The sequence below is a fragment of the Ambystoma mexicanum genome, chromosome 6p, assembly GCF_040938575.1.
Source record: "Ambystoma mexicanum isolate Mex_15411 chromosome 6p, UKY_AmexF1_1, whole genome shotgun sequence".
NCBI lineage: Eukaryota > Metazoa > Chordata > Amphibia > Caudata > Ambystomatidae > Ambystoma > Ambystoma mexicanum.
This window is the reverse complement of record NC_090935.1, coordinates 1,050,573,464-1,050,601,234: the sequence shown is the minus strand read 5'-3', so window position 1 is coordinate 1,050,601,234 and position 27,771 is coordinate 1,050,573,464. Positions and strand designations below refer to the sequence as shown.

At 46.5% G+C, this 27,771-nt stretch overlaps 1 protein-coding gene across 3 annotated transcripts in view; it reads right to left on the bottom strand.

Moving 5' to 3' along the window:
* The window catches only part of SEMA4D (semaphorin 4D), a 974,222-nt gene that overhangs the window by 65,503 nt on the left and 880,948 nt on the right, over nucleotides 1-27,771 (bottom strand). For all 3 annotated transcript variants that reach the window (XR_011280337.1, XM_069625652.1, XM_069625653.1), the window contains one exon: nucleotides 3,056-3,259. Coding sequence is in view for 2 of the 3 variants with exons in the window: in XM_069625652.1 (XP_069481753.1) it covers nucleotides 3,056-3,259 (204 nt within the window). In the remaining variant the exon portion in view is untranslated. The remainder of the gene's footprint in view (nucleotides 1-3,055; nucleotides 3,260-27,771) is intronic.

Genomic DNA, 27,771 nt, shown 5'->3' with positions numbered 1-27,771 from the left:
GTCATCCATGTCCAGGCTTAGCAGGCTTAATATGTGGAATTAGTGGCTAGAAAGGCCTTTTGCTGCAGCCGTTCTAGTCATTTCTTAGTTTGGCTTGACTTTTTTTTATTGGGCATCTCTGATAAAGCTGCCCCGATAAGTCTAATTACCTGGATAGACTGGCATTTGTGTGCTGTCAGTCTAGCCGTGTCTTACTGCGGCATTGTATGTGTTTCTGGGTATCTCTGATAAAATAACGATGATAAGTGTTATTGCTTCGACTGGCATTTTGGTGCAACCGGTCTAGGTATGTCTAAATGTGGCCTGGTATGCTTTACGGTAATATGTTATTACGTGTCTAGACTGGTCTACATTGTGCAGCCAGTTGGACATGTTTTCATTGTGGAATGGCATTTTTAAAAGCAAAGCATTATATTAATTAAAAGCATTAATGTTCCTGTGCACTGTTGGTGACTTGCATGTATTCGATTTTTGGATTGGTGTTACCCTACAAAACAATTGCAAAAGCTCTGGCCTTTTAGACAAATGTTCTCAAAAAGTGTGCTGTATAATGCATTATATCTTTCTCCTAGTGCAGTGTGCGGCATACACCTGCAGCAGCACGTACGTGCGTTTTGCACAAGCGTGGTAATCGAAGCCGTCCCAGAGTGTGCAGCGCGACACGTGATTTGTCACAAATCTTGTGTTATGCCACTGCAAGCGTCTATGGGTAATGGCGTCTTTGTTCACACAGGACCAGCAAGCACAGATGTGTGCTGCGGTTTAGAACATAGTTTAAATGCTGCTCATAGAAAAGGAAAGAAAGCAATGTTTCTTCTCCGCATCTTCTCTGCTGAGAGGGCAATGGCCTCTGTCTAACATCCCAAAGCAAGACGGCGCTTGCAGAGAAGGTGACGTCAAGAGCGCAACATTGCTAAGGAAAGTGCAAACAAGGAGACACGCCTACAATGATGCACCCCAATGACACTGGCTAACCACAAAAACGCACTTCAAATGGTGTCCGCTGGCAAACGGGGCTTATTGTCGTTCTACAAGAAATAACAGTTTCGTTTTTTGTGTGTTCCTTTGTTTGCTCGAGAAATAAGCCCCTGCTATCGGTTACGCATCAGAACCAAAATTTAAAAAAGAAAATGCACTATTGTCCTGAGCTTTGTCCGTGACCAAGTCTGCAGTTCAACACAGACCACACAGAATTACGAGCAACACTTAGATGCAAGCTACATTAGCACATTTAAGCCCTTTCAGTGTTTCGTGCATCATTCCAAAATAAGATATACACATTTTCAAAAGGAATTTATGAAGGCATTCAATGTCCCACACCCAATTGGAACAAGTCATTTACAGATTTAGTGGGAAAGGTCCACAACCGTATGTGAGTCAGTTCATGGGTTTATGCCACATCCCGCAAGGTGCCATTTTGTATCCTCCCATTTTCAAGGGGGCTAGAATTGGTGTTTGTCAGGCACAACTGGTGGCCCGTGCTAGGGACACCCTGGGATGCCGCTAAGAATGGATTGTAGACAAAGCACTCTGTTTTAGCCTGTCAATGTAACCTTTGTGCTATCTGACACTTGGCTGGGCAGGTCCAGATTAATTCCCTGGGAACTGGAAGGAGAGGCCCAAAAAACATAACCAGCAATCGAGCCTCCACGCTTCAAGGCCACATCTGATCACATCTCGGTTCCATCACACAACCATGTTCTGAATAGTTCTAGTACCACCTTCCAACTACTAGAAACTACCATCACTAGCAAGTGCTTGTTATGACGAGATGTTTGGGTCTGTGCTTCAGTGAACTAATGCATCCACTACATGGACCTGTGTTTGACCTCATGGTTCAGACTGCTGGCATGTCCACTCAACCATTCATTCTTCCAATGTCGATAAAATGAAATGAGTACCATTGAGTTGGGTAAGAATGTACATCTGTTATCGGTATTTACGCCAATGACCGTTGTGCTCTACAATTACCCATTATGTGATGTATGATTGTCCCTCTTTCTGATCAGCATTCCATCCGATCCACTGCGAACGATTACACATTAACGCCATCTATTATACTACAATCCCATTCCTACGCCTGCATCCTATTCGTATCTTTCCAATTGCGTGTCTTTTTTTCTTATCCTTGCTCCCGCTTGTCCCACCATCTCTCCTCCTCCCTTTCATCGCAGGCCAAGGTCTGGTTGCCGCATTTTGGGTCAAAATATGTCATTTTCTGGATAAGTCCCAGTGCTGTAACACCACTACAGTGTTGATGGGCGCAGTATGACAGTATCAGAGAATGGCCTGATAAAGCCTGGCCGTCAATCAATGTCGCCAGCCAGGTAAGCATACTGAATGAAGTGGGGACAAGATAAAGGCTTCCACTCAAGCTGGAGCAGAACTTCTCCATTCGATGGTGAGGCCAAGAATCTGGCGAAGCGCATCCAGTATAAATAGTTGCAGCCTGTATGCTGTGCACCAGGGTTTGGTATAAAGAGCTTGCGGCACTGCCAAGCTTCCTAAAATGGATATGGCTGGCTATTTGTCCATTGTAAACTATTTTCGGCACCAACGCGGCAGCTCGAAAACAGCGGCAGCTCGAAAACACTGTTCAAAGTCACAAACCATGGAAGACCAGAGGACAGGAAAATACATGGGCGTGGATTCACACCACCCATGGAGAAGTGGTACATTGGCAACCAGCCCTTAAAAAAGGGCCACTGTGTTATATTTGTGTGGCCATTATGTTACTCACTGGTGCAGTCGCACACAATGGTCTTATTGTAGCACTGGCCCTGTGCATTGGACAGTTGAAGGATGGCTTGCATAGCTGTTCTTGCAGTACAGACCATTGACACAGTGCACTTCGGCTTAGGAATTACCTTGATCTCCATCGTCTTATGTATGCAAATACCTAAAATGGCAAGATGTTGACCTAGAGAACAGCTCAATCATAGTTTTAAACACTATTAGATATTTGCACCACACGCAAACATCAATTTACTATAGATAGTCCTACGGATTCTGGCTGAACATAACATGCAATGAAACTTCTCCAATGCACGAGTACCTGCTACGCTGATCATCACTTTGGCTGTTTGGTTCCCAGATTTCGAGGCGACTGAACATCGATAGCCTGCCTTTTCTGTGGCAATGTCCTTCATCCAGCTGAAAATATGCTTCTTTCCACCGACCAGTGTGAAGGATTGATCAGTAACGCAGCTCTCCATTTTTTCTCCATTCTTTTCCCATATGAAATGTGCATCTTTCGGGCCTAATTTAAGAAAAAAAGGATACATTGAAGTTCGACTTTAGCAAAATCATTACCACATGGTTGATGCATAGTCGGTTTCTCCAGAGGAAAGAAACAAGTGATACTGAAAATAAAGCACTGTTGATGAAATGGAACTGTGAAGAATTCTCCAATCCCTTCGATGGCTTCCACGCAGTGGCAAAGGTGGACTGCTCAAGGTAGAGGGAGGATAAACGGGGATGTGGGAACACTGCGCCCAGCATCCTATCATGCAAAACCATTACAGTGTCCTTAAGTAGTGGACCCTTCCGTCCCTGCACACCGTTCTTACTGATCAAAAGGCAGTCAAATGTTAGTGCAACATTACATGTATTATTAATCAATATATAGAAATAAACTTGGGCAAGTTTTAGAAAGTGTGCATACACATTCATATTTTGATCAGTTGAAAATAAAATAGCTGAACGCGTTTCGGCGAATCCCTTCATCAGGAGAAAAGTTTAAATGATAAATTCTTTTAATCAAAGTTCAGGAGTCAACTAAAGAGTAAGTAGAGAATATAGTCAGTATCACCATTTTGAATAAAGTCAACTGTAATTAAATCTTTATCGTACATAGAAGTCAATTCTCCTTCACCTGGCTGATTTATGCCATAAAAGTCCCCAAGAGAAACTCTCTCTCTCTCGAGACTGGATCAGGGGTGTTGCTAGGTCTGGAAAAGATCCAGGGCTATACTAATGTTTGGTCTCGGGGCTAGCTAGCCTTTTGGTTGTATCCCCAAAGCTTCTATCAGGGGCTTCAACCAAAAGACCTGGGGCTATAGACCCCTCAGCCCCCCCACCAACGTCTCTCCTTAGTATATCTTTTTTTTCAGACCTATGGTTGAACATTTTAAAATGTAAAAACGAGTAAATATATACCATAGTCCTAATTCAAAATCTCATTGTCTACATGTAAGGAATATCTAACTTCACACGGACCAGGTGGACCCTCTTCCTTCAGGTCACGCTCTGCATCCGACAGCTCCCGGTCAGGCCTGGCCATCCAATGCATGGAGGCGCTCAGTTGGTTTTCCAATTCCCAAGGAGGCAAAGAAGACTTAATACATACGTAGATTTTATAATTCTTAAGTGTATGTTAGGTAACCTCAGCATGGCACATTACTACCCAATGCAGCTGGCCGATTTTACTTTTTTCATATGCAGGATTATCTCATGAGGTTTCATACTAATGAGCTAGGCAATAAAACAGGCTACATTTAAGACACAGCCTGTATTCACCATCATTACCAAACTTATAACGAGGGAATAAGTAGCTTTCACATGAGGTACACATTAGGTGACAACAGCATAGCCTTTCAATATGTAGTAGGTTGCAGGGGTCACACAGCACACTAGACAGAGCACATTTTCAATACGAAGCAAAAGCAGGTAGGTTTCTTGCATGGCAGACCAAGGTGGCGTGGGAAAATGGAGGGGTCCGAAAATAATGTGCCATTCAGTCTCCGCAATCCGTGAGGTCTTGCCAGTTTAATGGTGAGGGGAGACAGCCAAAAAATATGGATGAAGTTGCCATGGTAGAAATAAAGGCGAACATCAGCCCTGGCAACACTTGGCAGTGAGTTGTGTGAAGGGTTTGCTGAGGGTTTCAGCCCCAGACATTTAGAACTGTTTGGGGTGCTTCTATGACGGAAGTTAGCACGCCCTCTTAGGTCGAGTTTAAGGTCTCATGAACTCCACTGGTAGGGATGGAAGGTAGTAAATCTCCGCTCCCTGCTATGCCTCGATCTTAAACTGTATTCACAGATCTTGGCAAATAGGTTAAATATGTGCATTAAGGAGCTGATTAGCAAAGGCCAAAGTGGGTTATTATTTAAAGAAGAAATCACTCGGATTAGATGCACATTTTAGGAAAGTAAATGGAAACAGCTGACAATCATATGGTTCTGATCACCGTTATATTTATTTAATTCTTTTACATTTTATTTTTCAAGTGACATCTGTATCCTTACATTTGTCATGTTTGCATTGGCAGTTTTCACACTTATCCTTGTTTTTTAAAAACTATTGTGCGACACCCTTCCTTCATCACCCCCCCCCCCCACACACACACACACACACACAGCTCAATATAATCCCATTCTAAATCAATCGTCCTTGTGTCAATATTAGACAAACGCTATTTTCTTGATTCGGGACCACGTACAGATTATTTATAATCAAACGTTCTGGTGCTCTAAGCCTCGCCAACCCGGACAAGTACATATTTCTTTTAGTCCCATACTGCAAGAATGGGCCAAGCGGTTAATAGAACTGTTCCATCTGCCTCTGCAAAGATAAACAGGCCGGTATCCGTGACACGGATCTCCAATGCTTGGTGGTTCTGACTGCCTCGACACCAATAAACATTTGCCTGGTGGTAATAACATTAACAAAATAAGATTTCATTTGATAGGCTTGTGAAATGGGTGCTCCCAACAGAACACTGCCAGGCCCATTTAGAGTTTCAATTATAGGGCTCCTCTTACAGTTACCTCACAGCCTCTCTTAAAATACGAGCCCGTGCTACCTCTTTGTTCCAGCCTCTGCAGCGCCCCTTAGGAGGGTGAGGTGGGGGCATCTTATTGAGCTTGTTGTGTGCCCTGTACCAATCTAGCGATATCTTCTAATTAACTCCCCTATGTTGAGGACTCCTATTGAAAGTTACTTTCCTCACCCACGTGATTCCCACAAATGTATCTGCCCAACTCTATACAAGCTTTTCATAGGGAACCATTATAAATATCTAGCCTTCATGGCGCCCAATATCTTGTACATTCCAAGTATTATACCAGTATGTTCATCTTTCAGGGATCACATTCACTGGGTTGCCCAGTCACCCCAGTGTAATTTCCATTCGCACTGCCTTTCTCTTCGGTATCAAATGTATGTTGCGGCCTCCAATTACGTTTTGTAAGGCAGGGTTGGCTTTATGTCTCCTTTTCCAGAACTTTCAGCCACCCTATCACATTTCCCCTTCATCCATCTTGCACATGATTTATTTCCAATGGCCAGCGTAAAAGGTGCATAAGGCAGATTGGCAATAAACAGGGGCGCAAGGGCTTGGGAATGGTGTGAAGCGCCCCTTTATCACTAGACTATGCCAACCAGTATTGTTGTCACATAAATGAATGTGTCTACCTTTGTGGGGGTCTGTTCTATATGGGAGGCCATGGCACAAAAATCAGATGGATTCTCGCTATTCCCAACTCCATATTTCCCAGGCACTAATACCATCTTCTGCCATTCCCAGAGCACACAAAGATCGCTCTACAGCCCACTTTCCATGACTGACTTCATAAGGAGAGACTGCAGGATATGTGGCTATGCCCCTGACCAAATAGTATTATCTTGGGGGCAACAACTGGGAAAAACCGAAACACAAAATCCTCATGCAAAAGTTAATGTTAAGCTCACGGCGACTGGCCAGCCATTGCACTTCCAGATGTATCCACCTGTTGAATTGTGTCCTAATCTGTGGAATCAATGATCCACGTGAACCAAACAAGTTTGGTCCCCAAAGTACTTCATGGATTTCTCTGACCATTTAAAAGCTCCACATTGCTTGACAGCTTAGTTATCATCCTCATTTACTATTATATTCTGGATTTGAGATTTTGACGTCTTTAATTTACATCCTGATGAATGCTCTATTATTTTAGTTCACGTGATATTCTTGGGTCTGTGATGGATACCAAATCATCATCAGCGATCGTGTTCAATTTGTTTTCTATGCCATTGTGAATAACACCATTATTCTCTGGGTACTTCCTTATACAAGTGTGTTAGGCGGAAACCTGTGCAGTTCCCTCTGGGACCACTGCAAAAGATTTAGGACTACAGGTGTTTGGCAGTAAACCCACTTGGTAGCAGTCTGTACCACACAGATTCACTTGGTAGCTGTGGCTGAGCAGTCAGACTTCCCTCAAGAAGAGTTAGGCAGTATGTGGAGTATACAAGATAGGGCAATTTACACAGTAGAACAAGCAAACACGGAACAGAGCTTCGGTGTAAAGATATATAGTTATTTATTTATAAAAACACATCTATGAAAAACACACTGGCACTAATACGGCAAACAACTTCAATCACAATTACTATAAGTAAATCAATCCCCCTAACAATAGTTCGACAAGTCTAGGTTCAACGGCACCACTTATTTGCAGACAGAGGTGAATGCTTTAACCTAGATGGCACTCTAGTATTTGTTAGGACGGGTGAGAAAAGGCAGGGTATGAAATCAACTCGGTACCAACACTTTTACGAACAAATGCAAGGCAAGTAAGGCAGGGTCTACTGTAGATCAAAGTTCAGAGGCCAGGCCCACTCGGAGAGAGGCAAGGCGATATGTCCCAAAAAGTATCACAGTGGAAATGCACTTCGAGTCTTTGGTGCAAATTGTCACAGAAAGATTGGATCAGTTCAGAAAAGAAAGTTAAGAAGGCTTGGAGGCGACCCAATGGAGAGGCGATGATTAAGACACCTCACGCTAACCGTCACAAGGGAAGCCAGGCGGACACGGTACCTTGTATGTGAAGAGACAGCTCCGGCGGGGGCAGTTGTTCATGGTGGTGGATGCAAGTCGGGGCTTTGCCAAGAGATGAGATGATCTCGTCGTCGAAGGAAAGTGGAAGATCGTTGCACCACCAGGGAAGAGACCAGCCGCGGAGTGCTCCGTCACAAGGCACCACCTTTTGGTCGCGGTACGGGCTAGTGGCTATCCGGTTGCCGGAGTGCTCAGCACGGGCAATTCGACCACTACGCCCTGGAAGCGAAGAAAAAGCAAAGGGGACTGGTTGTTCCCACCAGTCAGTGGAAGAAGACTCTCCAGCCGGGAGATCTCCTCTGTCGTTGGGAAGTGGTGAGTCGCAGCAGGGCTCCACCGGAGGTGTCATCGTTGCAGGTCGGCTCAGCTTTACCCTCGTCGGATTCTTAGGTCCTGTGGCGACTTCTGAAGATCCAGTCCCAAAAGCCCTGCTTTTATGCAGAAAACCCCCATTCATTCAGCCTAGCTGTCAATCAAAACACGCTAAGTGGTGAGCGGGGTGGCTCACCACTTGGGCCAATCACACCAGAGTGCGACTTGAGTTGGCAAGGCAACTCAGTCCAGGGTGCCTAAACCCCCTCCCACACCCCCTGTGGTACCCAGACAGAATGGCACCACTTTGGAGGGCCTCTGTGCAGAAGCCTGCCAAAAGTGGAACAAAGGGCTCAACCTTTGGTTTAGGAGTCACAGAGACGAACACAGACGCCATTTTAAAAACCGGGTTCTGGCAGAAAATACCAACCGATAGATTTATTTAAGATAAATAAACCGGTGGTATGTTAGAGATTAACGAGAAAAAGTATTAACCTCCAACAATGGGAAGAATCCCATAGAGTTATATTCGGGGTCGGATATAACAAGTAGTTTCCACTGCCACCAGCCAAAACTCGACGAGGAGGGACCGGACAGTGCCCCCTCGAATAACAGACCCTGGGATAATCGAATTACCCCTACTAGTACGTCCACAATAGGATGGTTTGTACTAGTTCTGTTAGTAAATTTAGGTCTAGTAAAGCCAATGGTGACTTTACATGCCCTGGGAGACAGTAGTCAGTCCCAGGGCATGGAGTCTATGGTGGGGATCCTCTAGGACTCCCCAGTGTTACGGCACGGAGGGTGCGGTGTAACACACATAGAAAAACACATGAGACCCTATGGAGTAAAAGACCCCATAGCCCATAGAACACATTGACATTTAAAGGAATTAACCACATTCATGTCCAAGAGTGGGAGAAAGAGAGTCTCACTCTTGGCAGGATGGAAAAAAACAAACTCCAGAAATCCAGCAAAGCTGCTGGGGGACTCACTAGGTTAGGAAATTCAGCCTAAACAGAGAATTCTCCCTAACAAAGTGACTACAAAACTACAGCGAACAAAAGTGGTGACAAATGACACCCCTGGAGTGTCACCTTCCCCAGTCTAATCACCCTGTGTGATAATTATGTACCTTAAGCCTGGATGTACATCTTACATAGCTGGCTACGATCAACTGAGTGAAAGTCTGACAGAAACACTCCTTCATCAGCACTTTGCAAAGAACTCCCTAATCCAACTAGTCAAATGTCTTTACTATGTGTAAAGCCAAGAGCCAGGGACACAATCTCTTTTGCACCGCCCGACCCCACAAAAAGTGGAACCTGCCTCATGTAGACCTCTGCCTGGAACCGTATATTCTGCCTTGTTAGCAGCTATCAGACTTGGAAGGATCTTGTCCAACCTGGAGGCCAGGATTGGGGTATTTATGTAGCCAGATCTGTAGTGCAATTGGGTATTCTTTTCCAGTCTTCAGGCCTTCCAGATTCAGGAAAGCCTTTGAATGATGCAGCCATTCTTTTGATTAACAACTGTGACGATTCACCAGGTCTCGTCACTTCTCCCCAAGGGGGAGCCCTTTCCAATGAAGATAGGGAGTGAGGCCGCTACCCAATAGTTCCCCTGGGGAGGTCATTAGTGGGAGGACATAGGGAGGGGCTCCCCTCCTGTGGATAAGGATGTCCACCTTGGGCAAAGCCTCCATACCACAGCACAAAGATCTCTGCCCTCATGGTCAACCTTTTCATCCAACCTTCACAGTAGAACCATGTGCTACTGTAAACCCATGACTGTGACAAGTAGAAGACCTACTGAGATGAAGAAGATCATGAGAGGCATATGGAGTAACCAGATGAAGAGTCAGCCAAGTACTGTAACAAGGTGGCTCACTGGAGGCAACCCCCCACCCAAAAAAACTGCAAAGCCTATGAACCTGTTCACCACCAACATTGTGTTTCTTACTATCACTTGATCCTCAGTCTGAGGCTCACAAATAGAGAATTTCAATGAATATTTAATTTTAATTTTATTTTGTTTAAAGAGAAGACCTAGCTTGAGAGCAGCAGAGTGGTTACCTGCGTTTGGACTGGCTTCTTTACAGCAGCGCAGTACTGTGAGTTGAGTTGTGGTCTGTGCATCAGGATTAGTCCTTGGTCAGGTGTTGAAAAGCCACATTTTGAAAGCTCTGCAAAATTGGAGAGTTGTGGGGGCATTCTGAGCCGATATCAGGATCGAGTTCCAGAGAGTGGGTGCATGGCAAGAGAAGGATGTTTTGTGGGTCCTATCTTTTTGGACAAGTTGCGATTCAAGCCAGTTGGCCGATTTTCTGCGTGAGAAGTGTGTGCCACCAGATGTGTACTGCAAGGTGCGCCTGTGTGCTACATGTGACTGTTTTGTAGCTGGTACATGCAATCTCAACGAGTGTCCTGGCCTGGAGAGGAAGCCAGTGTAGTTCACATAGGATGGGGACGATTTGATCACATTTCTGCAGACTCATACTAAGGTGTGCTGCTGCATGGTGGACTGCTTAAAGGGGAGCCAAGTGAGTGGCTGGCAACCCCGCCGAGAAGGCATTTCATCTCCATTGCTGTTAAAAACTGCAAGGTCCTGCACTATAGTCCGGAAGCGCCACATCAGGATGAAGGGTTTGATTTTGAAAAGGGGGGAGATTTGAAACCAGGCCATTTGGGTCTTGTTTCTGGAAGGGCTGCTGTTAATTATGAAGTTGAAGGAGTTGCGGATCAAATCCTTCTAGGCACATATCATTGAGTCATTGTTGATTGAGTTGATGTTTAGCGGGGGGGGGGGTCGATGAGGATGTGTTCAGTCTTGGAGGGGTTACATTGAAGTAGACATCCATGATTGGATGTGTGCTAGGTAATAACGAAGACACATGATGTCATGTGAGCTTTACAGTTCAATGTACAACCGAATATAGTCAGTTTATCGGCTATATTAGGATCTTTGATTAGGGTGCCCAGAGGCTCCATATAAAGGTGATCGGACAGAGGATGGAGCCTTGGGAGACTTCACAGGAGATGAGTCAGTTAGAATGCAATGTGTCATCTGGACAGCCTCATGTCTACCTGAGAGGTAGGAGGTAAGCCAATTCAGGACAACGCCAGTGAATCCCATCCTGCCGACGAGGAGGGTGCAGTTGTTGATGGTGTCGAATGCAGCCGAGAAGTAAAGGACAAGGAGGCAAGAGTGCCCGTATACATGTGGATGGTGGCTGTCTTGATGCTACATTTGGGGCAGAACCCAGACTGATAGTTGTGAAGGTGGTGTAGTTGTTGGATTCTGGCAAGTAGTTGTGTAGTGCCTTCTTTTTCCAAGATTTTGCCGATTAACAGGAGGTTCTTAATAAGCTCGTAGTCGGCCAGGTCGTCTGGAACTACGGCCGTTTTTTTCTAAAGAGGTTTTATGAGACCAGTCTTGAGGGTGTCCAGGAAAGACCCAGCAGTGATGGAGGCATTCACGATGCCGAGGAGTGCTTTGAGCACAGGCACCTGTAAATTGTTTAATGATGGAGGCTGGGCTATTATCGGCAGGGTAGGAGGTCGGTTTGAGGGAGGAGAGCATTAAATAGGGACAGAAATTCAATATTCCGATTTATCTTTGTTTTGGTATCAACACAATCTCTGCCCTAAGAAAGGCATAATACGATATTACAGTAGCATCATACAGTAGCATCAATCTTGGTCAATTTCGGCAGTGGGCAATTACTTTGTCCACCAGTAATTCTTGAAAACAGTCTTCTTCCTCGGGATGAGAGTGGTGACACCCATCCTCCTTGTCAAAACTATCTAGCTGCATACCCCCTCCCACCACCCGGGCATCTATCTCTGACTACAGCCATTAACAGGGTTGTTTACCCAGAGAGGTCAGCTTGTGCAAAGTCACCTATTATCGTTAGGACAGTGGAGAAAAAGCCTGCCTGAACTGCATCGAGTACATAGATCGGCAATTTAGTTACTACAATACACCCAACAGAACCCTTCATTAATACATATCTACCATGGAGATTAGTCCTATGGACATTACAGCCAAAGGGCATTTTAACAGATCATTATGGGTACACTTGCCATTTTAGTACTGGCAGAGAGAGGCGTGATACTGGTGGTGGAATAACGTATTAAGGATTTTCACCTAGCTCTTAGGAGATGAGCAACTTGCAGGGGTGTAATACCAGGTTGAACCTCTCTCTGTCACTTAACCTTTTCCCTCTAAATGGGGGAATTCAATTCCTCTGAATGTTCTATAAATACATAGTAGAGGGCTGGATGCAGAGCAAGGTCTTCCGCTGTATCCGTTCCCTGGGGCTTCACGCTCTTAGGTCACCCATTTCGTACCAACTGGATTTTTGCACGTTTCTTGGCAGAAGCGCTTGATGCTGTACCAGGCACGTACCATTCTAGAGCCTCCTCATACACTTGGAATAAACCAACCTAGAGTAGTTGTGCTCATCACTGAGATATGCACAGCACAACTGGGGTGCTACAAATCACAGATCTGCCTCTTCGTAGAAGGCTAGAGGTATGTCATGCTAGTGCAACGCTTTCCTAAAATGGATAATAGGAGCCGAAGATTTGCCACTGTATAGAGAAGCACATGTAAATAACATCTTCCTGCAGCACTTCTAAAGTTGCACTTCTTTAATAGGGAGGGTGGGTTTCTTTCAGGAACAGATCAATACATCCACATTCATTTCCTGAGATTAATACAGGTAACATGGCTGACCTCCTTCTGGGCTGGTCCTTTAAGCATCATATCTCAGGCTTCTGTTCTGGCAATCTGCAAACATGCTGTGGCGTTTGCTCCTTTGTGGAAGTTCACTACCACTTTGTTGGCCTGTCCATGGCCATTGCATTGACGCTGCCCTGGGTAAGCCCCTTCGCTCCGACCCACTAGTGTGCAATGTCTACATCATGCGCAGAACCCACTGACTTGCATGACTTGTGCTCTAAATTCTTCTGAGGCTCAAACATAGTTTACAAATGCATAACAGGACTGCCTAGGACCAGAAAACGGTGTGCTGAGAATTAGCCTCTGGAAGGGAGCATGGCGGCATACATGTCCGCAAGTGAACCACCGCCGCATGGCATCCACGGTTGCTTCCTCCTCACCTCCTGACTGAACACTGCTGAGTGCACATCAGCATCTTTCGCTTCCCTGAATTCCGGAGGTTGGTTACTTCACACTTCCTGTTGCTGACAGCGGTGCCCAGAGGCAAGCCACACATGCACGCAAGTGCTAGATAGCTGGTAGATAGGCCACTTGTGTCATGTGTGTCTAACCGAGTAGCACCAAGATATCCAAAAGCTTCCTCTAGTCACCACGCAGAGCATAGACAGCAGACTGCATTGGAATGATATTAGGCCTTATCTGAACAGCAAATGCATGCCATTCTCTTCTGGACTATTTGGGCAGCTTTGTAAAGTGCCAATAGGTCGTCGTGTGGCCACCGCAGAACACTACACATGGCATTTACTTAAAGACAGTAGTGGAAGAAAAAGGTTTGACGATGACAAATATATTATAAAAGAGACTAGTGTCTTTCAGTTTCAGAACGGGAACTTGACACCGCCTGACTACTTAGACCGTATTTTCCTGTGATGTTAACACAACGGCTCTAATTTATTTTCAAGTATCGCGAGATTACGTGGCCGTATCAAATATTTCTTACTTATCGTGCAGCCTGATTGTGAGACTGAAAGTCCTAAGCTATATTGCCTCTGCAGCACACCTGCATTTATTTAGCACTTTTGCACTGTTGGTTTACTGACTTTTATATGAATATCCCGAATCCTTGCAGCTCATGAAGGCTGCTACTCCTAATGTTCACTGCTGGACAGGAACGGCCTTAGTGGCAGCAGCGCCCTGGGCGCCCCTGGTCAACAGGAGCGGGGGGGGGGGGGGGCAGGATGCCCCACATTTTTCCAAACTCCTAGCTCCGGCTCCTCGCAGGGGGCTAATTATTGGAATAGGATGCTAATACTAATGCATGAGCGTCCTATTCCAATGCAAACCACCTAGCTCCCACGTTGGAGCGAGGAGGTAATCATATGAATAGGTGCTGATGCAAAGAATCAGCACCCTATTGTTATTAAATGCGTTCCGCGCGGTCGCATTTAATAGCAAAAGGGCATCTGCCACGCCTTCTCCCACTATGCCAGCTCGGGGGAACCCTTGAAAGACTCCCCCGAGCTGGCGTGGCATGGGGCTAATGGCACCCTGGGGGGCATGGCGCCCGGGGCAGTCGGCCGGCCCGCCCTGTCCTAAGGCCAGCCCTGCTGCTGGGAACCTACATTCCATGTGCTGTCCTTGTATAAAGCGCAAGCAGTGGTCGAAGTGGGCGAAAGTGTTTGAGAGCGGTGCTCCTCTACTTCAAAAAAAAAAGTTTTACAGTTATTATACTTTTATTTTAAAAGGAAACCGTTCCGGAATGGTTTACTTTTAAAATAAAAGTGTAGGGCGAAGTTTAAATATGCACTTCAGTGCACTGCACTGAACATTCCCTTAAACAGCAGGTGTGTTTGTTTGGGGGTTTGCAGTGCGCGTGGGAGGGGCTGTGGTGATGGGGTTTGTCGGAGAGCAAGGGCAAGCCAGCAGGGAGCATAGTTCCACTACTTCTTTTCATACACTTGGACCACTGAGCGCAAGTCTTGTGTGTTTGGCTGTGAGCAGCCGCCAGCGTTCCCATAACTCTATCGGTTTCGGGGAGATCAGCATGGCTGTGGCTCCAGCCACAAGCCTGTCGGATTTCCCCCGGTAGCATCTGAAGACAACGTCCCACATTATTATTACTATTGGCAGTTTATTTGCATCAAAATTTGGCTCTATACATTATACTGCATCAGAAATGCTAGTATAGTTAAAGTTACAAGACACTTTTGTTGTGGCCTCTAAGGACGACAGGACGCTTGGACAGTTCTAACTGGCTTCTTTATATATAACAGAACAGGTGAGCTCAATGGTCCATATGCTGGTCAGGAGCAGGTACTCACAATGTCAGGCTGGGCCTCCCAGTTACTTCATTGGAGGCAGGGTGTGCAGAGGTACTGCACGCTGTAGACTTCCAGGGCCCCCATGAGGCCTCCTGTGGCATTGGACTTAAGCCCTGGAAGTTTGGTGTGCAAGCTGTCGGGGCCCCAGGTGCGTAGGCTCACTATTAGGAGTAGCGCTTGCAGGCCGGCTGTCTGGCGCTCTGCCAGCCTGCTACTTGCTGCAACGTTCTTTTCGCGGGGCGCAGGTCCGCGAGATCACGTCGGAACGAGATCTCACGAGACCTCGCTCCCGCGATCACGTGATGTCCCCACACACCTCCTTTGCTGGGAAAAAGATGGATGGTCATTCCATGACGAAGTCTGCAAACTTGCTGGGTTTCCTTTTCTCTCTCTGTGGTCTGCCCTGATCCTGAAGCGGGGCAGGGCTGCGGGAGTACTCTTGGGGAGATGCGGGTGATTCAGGTTCTCCTCGTCTTGCCCTGCGGTGTAACTCCCTGAGTGGGGTTGGAGAGTTGGTGTTCGAGAGCTCGTCGCCGTAGGGTATCTCCGAGGTATCTCTTCCTGACCGGCGAGGGTTTTCGGATGGCTCTTGCTGGCCTTGATCATCTCCGGTTTCCCAGTGTGGCTGTTCAATAGCTTCTTTCCTGCGGTACACGGCCACCCTTTCTAGATTCCATTTCTTTCCGTCGCTGGTGCAGATGTGGTTTGACCCTTTGGCAACGACTTCTATGGGACTGCTGTATCTGGAGCCGGTTGAGGTGTCTTTGCGGGGGAGGCGTATCTTAACCAGGTCGCCTCTGTTGACCGCTGTGTGGCGAGCAGCCCGACGCGTGTCCTCTTGAGCCTTCATGGCTTCTTTGTTCCGCTGCATGCGAAAGACTACGTCTTCCATGTCCACATCTTTGTCAGCCCTCACTTGATGGAGCCATGGTGGTACCAGTGTGGATGCTGTCCTTCTCCCCCTTAGCAGATGGAATGGTGACACGCCGGTGACAGCGTTGGGAGTGATGCGGTGGGCTGCGACAGCCTCCTTGACAGTCTTGTATGGGTTTAGGCCCGAGGCATGCGCTAGTTGCAGTGCCCCTTTGATGAAGCGGTTCGCCCGCTCGACCAGGCCATTGGCCTGTGGGTGGTAGAGACTTGCTCTTCGCTGTTGAATATTGTTGAGTTTGAGGAATTTCTCCATTTCTCGAGAGACTAACTGGACACCATTGTCCGTCACAATTTCCTCCAGGAGGCCTTCGCGCTGGAATATGGCGGTGAGTGCTTCAATGACCGTTTGTGGTGATGTCCGAAGTGAAGTCAACTTCGACCCATTTTGAGAAGTAGTCGACCGTGACTTTCCCATATTTATGTTCTGGGGGCATGCTGTCCAGCGGCCCGATGAAGTCCAACCCTAGTTTGCGCCACACTCCTTTGGGGATTTTGGTGGGCAGCATGGGGGCTTGTTTCACAGACAGACGCTTGTCGCTGTTAGTGCACTCATGACACCTTTCAACCATTTGTCGTATGTCCTGATCCATGCCTGGCCACCAGTAGGCGTCTCGTATCCTGCGCCTGGTCATGTTACACCCCAAATGGCCTGAGTGCGCTCTGCACAGTATTACTTTGCGAATTCCGCTGGGCGGGATCACTTGGTCACCTCTCAGAATGAGACCGTTCATGGCAGTGATTTCGTTGTTCACCTTCCAGTAAGGACGTAGGCCTTTGGGAATCGCTCTTTCATCAGGCCACCCTTCGCGGACCCAGGCTGCTACGGGCCGTAGGGCATCGTCCTGCTCGAACTCCTCCTGCCAGTGGCGCTCACTCACGTCCATGTACTCGCCGTTCCTCAAGTCGCCTATAGAGGCTATGACACATTCGTCTTCTAAGAATGTGGTCCCAGGGGCGCTTTGGTTCAGGAGTCTGGACATGCAGTCCGCTTGTGCGTTTTTCCAGCCGGCAATGTGGGCTATCTCGTACGTGTACTCTTGACGTTTTGCGGCGATCCTGGACAGTCTCGGGATGGCAGTCTTGGTGCCGCCTGGGCTCAACATGTGGATGAGGGGTTTGTGGTCCGTGACCAATCTAAATTTCGTGCCCCAAACGTACGATCTGAAGTAGTCAACGGCCCAGGCACAAGACAACATTTCTTTCTCTACGGTGGAGTAATTCTTCTCCGCTGACGATAGTGCTTTAGATGCGAATGCCACAATATTTTCAGTGTCGCCCTTCTTCTGGGTCAGGGTGGCCCCCAGTCCATATGCGCTGGCATCCGTAGTGATGCAGGTGTCCCATTCAGGGTTGAAGGGTTTTAGGCATGTTGCGTGCAGAATCCGGCTTTTGATTTCAGTGAAGGCTTCGTCTTGCACTGGCCCCCAGGAGTAGGTCGCCCCTTTCTTCAGAAGTTCCCTCATGGGGGACGTGGTTTCGGAGAACCTTGGGACAAATTTTGCATAGTACTCCGCTAGGCCCAGGAACGAGCGGAGTTCATCTCTGGACATCGCGGCCGGGGTGTCTGCTATGGCCTCCATAAGGTTCTTCTTGGGGCTCACCCCTTCGCTTGAGATGCAGTACCCAAGGTATTCTACTTTGCTCACTCGAAAGACACATTTCTCGTGGCGAAGATGAACGCCTGCCTCCTGAAGCTTGCTCAGGACTGCCCCAAGTGCTTTGTCATGGGTCTTGTTGTCCTTGGCATACACGAGGATGTCGTCCTGAAAGAATGAGACGTGTGTGAGTCCTTTGAGTAGGGAATTCATCATTCTCTGAAATGCGGACGCTGCCGAGGACAGCCCAAACGGCATGCGGGTATATTGAAAGGTGCCGAAAGGACTGATGAACGCCGTAAGAGGGCGCGAAGACTTGTGTAGTGGAATCTGGTGATAGGCGCCACGCATGTCCAGCTTTGAGAAGATTGCCGCCTCTTTCATCATTAGGACAATTTCGCTGATGCTGGGGAGCGGAAAGCTATCAGTGACAACCTCTAGATTCAGACTTCTCAGGTCGATGCATATTCTGAGGTCGTTGCTGGATTTCTTCTTGATTAGAACCACCGGACTCAGCCACTCTGAGGATTCCACTGTCTCAATGGTCCCTTCTTCAACCATCTTCCGGAGATGGACATCTAACGCAGGCCTTGCCGTTGCAGGCACTGGTCTAAACTTTGTGTTTCACAGGCATGGCATTGGGTGTCAAATGAATCTTGTGGACAAAGTCTCTCACTTTCCCTGGTTTCTCGGAAAACAGGCTTGGGAAAATCTCCTTGAAATTTAGCGCTGCTCCTGAGGAGACCATGAGTACCTGTTCCAGAATGCTGGGGTCTAGTTTAATGCTGAGTCTGTGTTGATCGTCCCACCCGAGCACGGCTGGACCTTTGGGTGAGAAGTACACCTTGGTGGTGGTAGACCTCCCTTTGAATTCAATTTGGGCTCTGATGTAACCCAGAAGGTCGACAGTTGCACCTCCAAAGACCGTCAGCTTTTGCCTGGTTGTTCTAATCTCTACTTTTGCTTGTCCCATCATCTCCTTGTACGTGTCGATGGGAAGGATAGTGAGGTCTGACCCGGAGTCTGCCATGACGCACGTTTCCATGCCGTCCACTTTAATGGTGCAGTGGGGCTTCTCTCTCCTGGCATGGAGGGCGTTGACCATGATGACCATGGGTCTGTCCTGTAGCTCGTCCTCGTCGCTTGAGGCACGGTCGCCAGCGACACGGGCAACTTTTTTTCCCGCCACGTGCAAGCAGGGGCCACGTGACCAATGCTTCCGCACTTGGAGCACTCCTTGTTTCTGGCGGGGCAGTCACAGTCGTTCGCAATGTGTTTGGTGCTGGCACATCTGTAGCATTTTGGCACATCCCTCTGCCTGGGGCCTTTGTCTCTGGGGCTGTCACGGGACTGCTTGTCTCTGCGCCCTCTCCATTGTAGCGCCGTAAGCTCAGGTACAGGTAGATGACTTCCCGCCTCTCTGCGCCTGCTGGAGGTTTCTTCTTTTTCTTGTATGAACTTGTCCTGCACTTTCCTGGAATTTGTGTGAACGACCAGCATGTCGCAGATGACTTGTTCCGCGTTATCGCCGAAGTGCATAAGGATGCCAGCTCCCTCATCCTGGTGATGTAGTCGTCCACGGGTTCGCTCCCTTTTTGCTTACGGGTGTAGAATCTCAGCCTGTGTAGCACCACGTTCTCTTTATTTGTGAACTGCTTTACTATGCGACGGGTTGCCTCTTTGTAGACGTTGTCGTCGTCCACTGGTATAGCTGTTAAACTGGCAAAAATGCGCTGTCCCTCGACGCCCATTGCGTTCAGCAGCATAGCCTTCTTCCTGGCAGGGGCATATCCTGTGCCACCTACGGCATCCAGATACGTGGATAACAGAGGCTCCCATTGCATCCACGGGATTGCCGGGTCCCTGGTGAGGGGAGGAACACAGGGGGCGGTGTGGCCCCTTGCATGATGGGTCCATGGGAACTCTGATATCCTTGTCGCCAGTTATGTTGTGGCCTCTAAGGACGACAGGGCGCTTGGACAGTTTTAACTGGCTTTATTATATATAACAGAACAGGTGAGCTCAATGGTCCATATGCTGGTCAGGAGCAGGTACTCACAATCAGGCCTGGCCTCCCAGTTACTTCACTGGAGGCAGGGTGTGCCGTGGTACTGCACGCTGTAGACTTCCAGGGCCCCCATGAGGCCTCCTGTGGCATTGGATTTATGCCCTGGAAGTTTGGTGTGCAAGCTGTCAGGGCCCCAGGTGCGTAGGCTCACTATCAGGAGCAGCGCTTGTCAGGCCGGCTGTCTGGCGCTCTGCCAGCCTGCTACTCGCGGCAATGTTCTTTTCGTGGGGCGTGGGTCTGCGAGATCACGTCGGAACGAGATCTCGCGAGATCTCGCGAGTGCGATCACGTGATGTCCCCACAACTTTACATAAGAACATTTAAAAAAAAAGTCTTCTGTAACTTTAGTTGTCGTCCTTGAAACTTCACCAAATTTGACATGCAACCGAACACTCATGACAGATTTTTGTCAACATTTTCATATCTAAAATGACTGCTGGAAAAACATGGTTTTGCAGAAGGTCTTCTACAGAGGTTGAAAACTGTACTCCTCCGTCCATGTTTTGTCAAAATTGACCCGCCTTCCAAGCTTTTCGGCACACTCCTTGGCCTTAGGCTGTTGTAGTGCATGCCGCAAAACATTCCAATCAAAGGGGCAATATGGCCACGAATTATTAATTTTGTGTTGATTTATTCTGGACTTAAACTTGCAAAAAACCATACGATTCGCAAACAAGCCATTGCAACTAAGTCTGCCTTATTATGCTTAAATTACTATTTATTATTTCAGGACATTGGTATGGCACAACATCTACCAGAGAGTACATCAGAATGAAATAACGATGGCAAACACAAACAGGCAACTCTACACAGGAATAAACATTCATTACATGTGCAGAAAAACAAACATATGCCCGACCATTAATTGCAACGTTTTGCAGATGTACAAGATAGACATAAAAAAAAGAAAAAACAATGCCAGCATTGTCTGTAAATGAACAAGTGGGTTGCCCTAACATGCCAGCATTTGCCCCCGTAAGAAAACACTTGTGATGGCATTGCCCCAACAATACCAGTAGTTACCTCAGTAAAACCACGCTTGTGATGGCTTTGGCTGAAAAAGGCAGAATCTGTTCCTGTAAGAACACATCTGTGCTGTCTTTGCAGCAAGATTCCATCATTTGCCCTGTAAAAACACAGTGTTCAGGACTTTGGTCCCGAATTCAATTATTTGCCCATGAAACACACATGATCAATGGTGTTGCCCAAAAGGCAAGGAAATGCCTGTGAGGACCACACTGGCTATGGCATTGTCCCAAATTGGCAGTATTTGACCATGCAAGAACAGGTGTGAATTCATCACCCAAAGCTCCAGTACTTGCACTATGCAACATAAGGTTGCTGATCCCCACAGCCCCCACACAGACACACGCAGGATTGGCAGAAATGGGAACCCAACTGAGTCAGAAAACATGCCCAGAAGCACTCCATTCAGCTTCAATGTTGCACACATGTCAAACAATGACATAAAACACACATTATTTTGTGTTATTTGTCTTTTAATGTTAAAAGTGCATTTGAAAAACCCAAAAGGCAATGTCCTATGATTTGCATTGTGGTACTATTAGTGTACCATTTAAGATGGGGAAAACAAAAATCATACACCTTTTAACATATTTTGTAGGTTTTTAGATATGTAAGGGCGCTTTTTAATGCTTCGCACGATAATTCCTATTTCAGTCCTAGTTTGAAGTTTATTTAATGAACTAAACCAATGCTTCTTTGTAGAGATTATTGCTATTCTTTCCTGTAGGAGCTACTGTGAACAAATTGACTGTTTCCAAATATGGAGCAAACCACATGAAGTGGACCATGAGAAAAGCATGAATCCCGTGAATCGGTTCCAGCTACTTTGAGTTGGAGCGTTGAGATTGCTCAGCAACATTATTGGGGTCCCGATCTACAGCCGAGGCAGCAGCGACCTCAACATAAGTGTCGTATGTGTAGGGCTGCAGTGTGTAAGCTTGAAGTGCCATACCCGCATGTGTACAGCTGAAACAGGTCAGCTTCGTACTGTTGAGATGGCATACAGTCATCAATTTCAGTGGGAAAGGAAGTTTCTGTAATTGTCATGAGAGATTTGCCAAGATGTGATGTGACAGACATGGTCATTGCGGACGCTATTAAAGAGACATGCACCGTTTCCTGTCACCCGCATTACTACAAAAGCACTGTATTGTGTCACCCCCATTACTTCAAAAGTGAGTGTTGCTAATGTCAGCTAGAATGCTGATATGGAAAGTTTAGGAACAATGAACTGCTGAAATTTTCATTAAGTGCTGAACTTTAGGAACAATGAACGTAGAACTACAGCAGAACTACAGTACGAAGAGCCATATGGCAGGGGTAAGCATTGCAGAATGCTTAAAGAAAAAATAAGTCTGAAAATTCTATATTTTATACTTGTTACATTGTCTACACCATGGAAGGTACGCACATGCCAAATTTCAGGTTTGTAGCATGTTGGGAATTATGCTGAACATTTCGAACAGGCACAAAGACATCATCAAGCATTGCAGACCACTCAAACAAACAAAAAAATGAAAAATGTCGTACACCATAGAACCTACCCAGACGCCACATTTCAGGTTTGTAGCATGCTGTGAATAATGCTGAACATTTCGAACAGACACACGCACATAACCACGCATTGCAGATTGCTTAAAATAACAGCTTAAAAAAAAAGTAGAAACATTCCTATTTTATACTTTTTAAATGGTCTGCACCATGTAACCTACGCACACGCCACATTTCAGTTTTGTGGCATCTTGGGAAGTATGCTGAACATTTCAAACAGACATACACACACACATTTCCATTATATATATATATATATATATATATATATATATATATATATATATATATATATATATATATATATTCACTAACAAAAAACATTGTTAAACAGACTTTATGCTTAAGTTGCACTTCTACGAACCTATCCCCTTTACTGAAAAAAAGCATGCTAAAGGAAGGGTCTGGTTACAGTGGCCTACTAAAAAACTATCAAATTCAGTGAAAAAACATTGCTGAAGGGACGTTATGCTTCAGTTGCCCTAACAACAACCTGGCAACTTCAGTGAAAATATTTTTGTTACAGGAACGTTACAGTTACTTTGCACTAACAACAACCTATCCATACTATGATTACAAGTAAAACCAAAAAAAACCAGAAATGCACCAGTTATGGTACGCTAAGCAACCATAACTCGTTCCACCACTGTGCACTGCTAAGACGAACACCCATGACATCAAAGATGACATCACAAATGTCATTGATGACACCACTGATGACATCACATGTATGGCTCCCTATTTTTTTTGTTCACTGACAAATGTAGGGCTGGTGGTTTTCTTCACTGACAGTCAGGAAGTAAACATTGAAAGGGTACTATGTTTGTAGACCTTACCCTTCTCATATGTTCCTACACTACTTTCCTATGAGTTCAGTCACATCATATGATACATATACAAAAGGAAAGAAGCAGGCCTGAAACACAGCAATCATTTGTGTTCATGAAGATAAGCAGTTAGGTAATGAACACTTTCTGGTAATACTGCTTCTTTTTTGCCTATTTTACTTTCCCTGTATATCGGCTTATTTGTGTCTGTTGCAGTCTCTTTATGTTGTGTGTGTAGCAGTGCAAATTTGTAGTAAGTGAGACGCTATTAACTACCGATTACATATTTCACAGTATGCAAAACTCTGACACTAAAGCATTCATCATTTTACGATCCAACATGGCAAAAATTAGCTTATTGCACCGCTATGGTGCATGCTGCAAACAATGCCTACGTTTCTTCATTCATTGTTTCCTATACTGGAAAGAACTCTGTACTGCAATTGTGTTTACAGCAATGCATTGTGTAATGAATTATGTATCTCATGATAGGTCTCCCAATGACCACTGATAGTTTCCTCCCAACATTATATTGAAAATCCCTTGTGGAGGCTTTCATGAAAGGTAAATGCACATGTGATGTCGTCATGACATTTGAGATGTCATCTTTGATGTCATGGGTGTTAGTCTTAGCACTGCACAGTGGTGGCGTGAGTTACGGTTGCTTAGCATACCATAACTGGCGAATTTCTGGGGTTTTTCAGTTTTACTTGTAATTATAGTATGGACAGGTTGTCCTTAGTGCAAAGTAACTAACTTTCCTGTAACAAAAGTTTTTGCACTGAAGTTGCCAGGATTTACCTTAGGGCAACTGAAGCATAACAACCCTTCAGCAACGTTTTTTCACTGAATTTGATATTTTTTTAGTAGGCCACTGTAACCAGACCCTTCCTTTAGCATTGTTTTTCCAGTAAAGGGGATAGGTTCGTAGAAGTGCAACTTAGCCATAAAGTCCCTTTAAAAATGTTTTTTGTTAGTGAATTTCATAGGTTTTTATTAGGGGACTGTAACCGGAACGTAGCTTTAGCATAGTGTTTTCTGTGAAAATTATAGGTTTTTGGTACTGCAACTGAACCATAACATCCCGTTAAGAACGGGTTGTCACTGATTTCTTGGCTGACCTCATGATGAACATGTGGAAAGGCCAAGTTCTCTGGTGTATACATCCATTTGTGCTACCCCTTCCTTTTCCTAATAGTGTTGGTGTATTTTAGCAATAACAGATGTACATGGTAAGTGTTGGTGAGTGTTTTCTCTTTTTGTGTTAACATTGCATGGTGAATCTGTGCTGCACAGTACTGTCAGAGATGACTGCAGGTGAGCAATATGTACGTTTCCTAGGGAGACTGCACCTGGCTGGCGTATGTGCAATCACACTGCAGCTAACTGTAGGACTCCATTAGTGGCCGCATGGCCGCATCTTCAAATGCAATTTTAATTAGTTGTGGAGGCGCACGTGTATCCGTTGTACAGCTATATCCATGCGTAGGGCATCCTCTGTGTGCTGGTATCACCACCCTGTCGCCAGCCCTACGGATTCATATGGTAGACTACCGCATTTCAATTACTCCTGCCGACTACGTGGGTGGCTGTACAAACCTACCAATTATGGCTTAGCACGCCTGGCTGTATGAGGCCCACTGGTAATCAAGGAACAGCAACCTCCAGTGTAACGTGGGCGTGTTAAATGTCTCATTAATTTGATTGATGTGCTGCTTGCCTTTCCATGACCTGTGAAACAGACACACCATCTCTGCACTGAGCACTGTGACGGAAAGTGTTAAGGGGTCTCCTGCGGGTCGTACAGTTGAAGAGAACATGTAACTGCAGGTGTGACGGTTTGTAGTGAGTCTGCAAAATGGCAAAGCTGGGGTGGTTGGTCACGCAAATACTAGTGCATGTAAAGGCAACTAAGCAAACAGCAGAATCTACAGAGCGCAAACAATGTCAGTGGTGGTTATAAAAGTACTGTAATTGCATGGGTCGCGCTGAATAATTATCTCCCTGCTCCACGTAATGAAGCTGTGTTTTGCGTTGTTGTAAGCATTCTTGAATTTCAGAATGTATGCATCTCTGTGAATGCTAGTCCTTCGGCTAATGCCATAGCAGGAAGTATTTGTACTGCATGTGACAAAAACTCAAATAGAAGCACAAGGGACCAGTGGGCAGGGTACTGCCCTTCCAACAATGCAGTAGGGTTATTTCCCACATCTGCTAAGGCCAACAACAGGGGCACTCCTGTAGGGCGGCAGAGCTCTAAAACATCCTTGCAGACCATATGCCACGCTACAGACCCTACCCAGCAAGGGGCATTGTATTGTGCATGTACTGCCACGCGCTACTCTACAGAGGAAAGGTACTTGGAAGTGTGTGGGAAGGGTCCGTCCGGGAGCATGCCAATGCAAGGGCACCCATGTAGTTGAGTGCCACCCAAAATTGTCCTCTCTCTGCGCATCCCCTATGTTATCCATGCAGGTGCTGCCCCTTCCGTACCCGGCCTTGCCTGCCGTTCCTTCTGTGGAGTGTCTTAGAAGACCAAAATAAATAGAAATGAACTGGGAAAGGAAAAAAGGGAAATAAAGAAAACTCCTTTCAGAGTTGAACAATGGAATTGCCAATGAACGGATGCAGGGCGCGGCGCACCATATATGCTCCACACTGTCACGACTCTCGGCCCTGACAAGCCCACAAGCCAGGTGGAATCAGCGCTCGGATCTTTAATAAGGCCAGACTTCCACTTTTCAAGCCCTCTTGGGGCCAGTCCTGGCGCCTTTGGCGCCAGGCTTATCAGTTGGGAGAGGCATCTGCTTAAGGGACTACTTTATTAAGGCTTTAAGCCAACATGGAGGCATCCACATAGCTGGGTTCCTAGAACCAAGCTATGCAGTCTAGTGCGTTGGGTGTGGTGGCCTAGGGACTACTTTACTTGGACTACTTTACAGTGGCTATTTAAACCACACCCGAACAGCAACACACGCTTCGTGTTACTTTGCTTCTAGCAACGTGACGCTCACCGTGTCCAGCTTCTCGCGAACCCGACGAATTCCGAAAAAACAACTCTGTTGGAGGAGTTCGCCGCCCCGATCGAGGGACCTGAGAAAGGGAGAAAGACATTATTAACGGAGGTTCTAGAGACATTACAACCATAAAAGCGCTTAAAGACTTACCTGGCTGGTTACTTCTCGTCCGGCACTGCTCCGGAAACCCCATCTGCGCTGGGTACTCTCTGCGACCTACGAAAAGGGAAAAACACAGGTCAGGGAGGACAAGGCATCGCTGCACTACGCAAAGCGCCTCCTTACCGCATCATAGCGCTATAGCGTGCCATCATCTCCCGGTGAGAACCAGCACATCCCGTTCTCCGAGTGGACACTCCACGCCCCTCGAGGAGATAAAAAGAGACATTAGAACAGACAGAAGGCATGCAAGAAATACGACGCCATTAATTGCGATAAGACTAACCTGAAAGACACTACAAGGGCCGCAGTCAGTAAAGTAACTGGACCGCCAGCGCCCACAAAAGCCAACACGCCGCTGCCCCGAGAGCAGGATGGAGAGCCCACCGATTCTGGCAACCAGGTGAGAAGAGAACCTGGAGGGGCTGGAAATATAAGGAGATGATTGATTAAACTGCTTACCTTAGTCACCCAGTCCTGACATAGTCTTCATTTTCCAGGCAGAATTCCTTTGACACCGAGACCGCCGGGGAACCATCAGGAAGGGCATCAGCGACCAGCTGGCTGGGTGGCGTCCCTGTGGGTACCAGGTGAGCGTAAAACACACAATGTGCGCAAAATAAAGGGAGGCGTGGCACTGTGCTAAACACTGTAGTGGAATCGGGTAGAAAGCGGTTCACTGTAGAAAGAGGTTTCTTTACGTGTTGCAGAGCGTTTTGAAGAGTGTAAGCACACAACACTTACTACAAAAGTTATTCCACTACTTTCAAGAAGGGCAGCAAGGCAATTTGTATAGGGCGTGCAAAATTGGGGTGGCAGGAATAGTAAGATGAACGTTATTGGTTGGGAAAACTGTTTGTGCTGTGAAATGTCATATTCCCATGTGTGAAGTACGCCATTGGCACATGTCGTTGAAAGGCAGAAGTAGACTTCTTCACAATGTACCGCGCTTTCTCCATTTGCGAACCACATGAAAAATAACGCAGCCACAACGGTGTCTGCAAAATGCGATAGAAAGTTATGCAGGAGATCGGAAACAGACATGACCTGGGCAAGTGCCTCCTTCATCGCAAACGGCACTGAAATGCATGTAACATGCTGTGCAATTTTCCCTCCACAATGAAGAACAATAATGTCAGCATGATCGCGCGTCACCAAAGTGTCACACAGACATACCAAAATCAGTCACTTCATTGTAGGTACTCCATAACACTACACATCCACATGATAGAATCCAAAATGAGCAGCCACTGCACAGTGTTTTCCATTCACTTTCAATCAATGTATTTCGAACTCCCCCACACCACACCCAGAAACCTTATTGACCAATCCTGTAGCCTCTACAGGCCCATTTCTATGGCCATCATCTGCAAAAGAGGTATATGTAACACGCGCCACCCTGCAACTATCGCGATGTCCGCAGACTTATCGTGCTTTGCGTGCGTGGGAGTGGG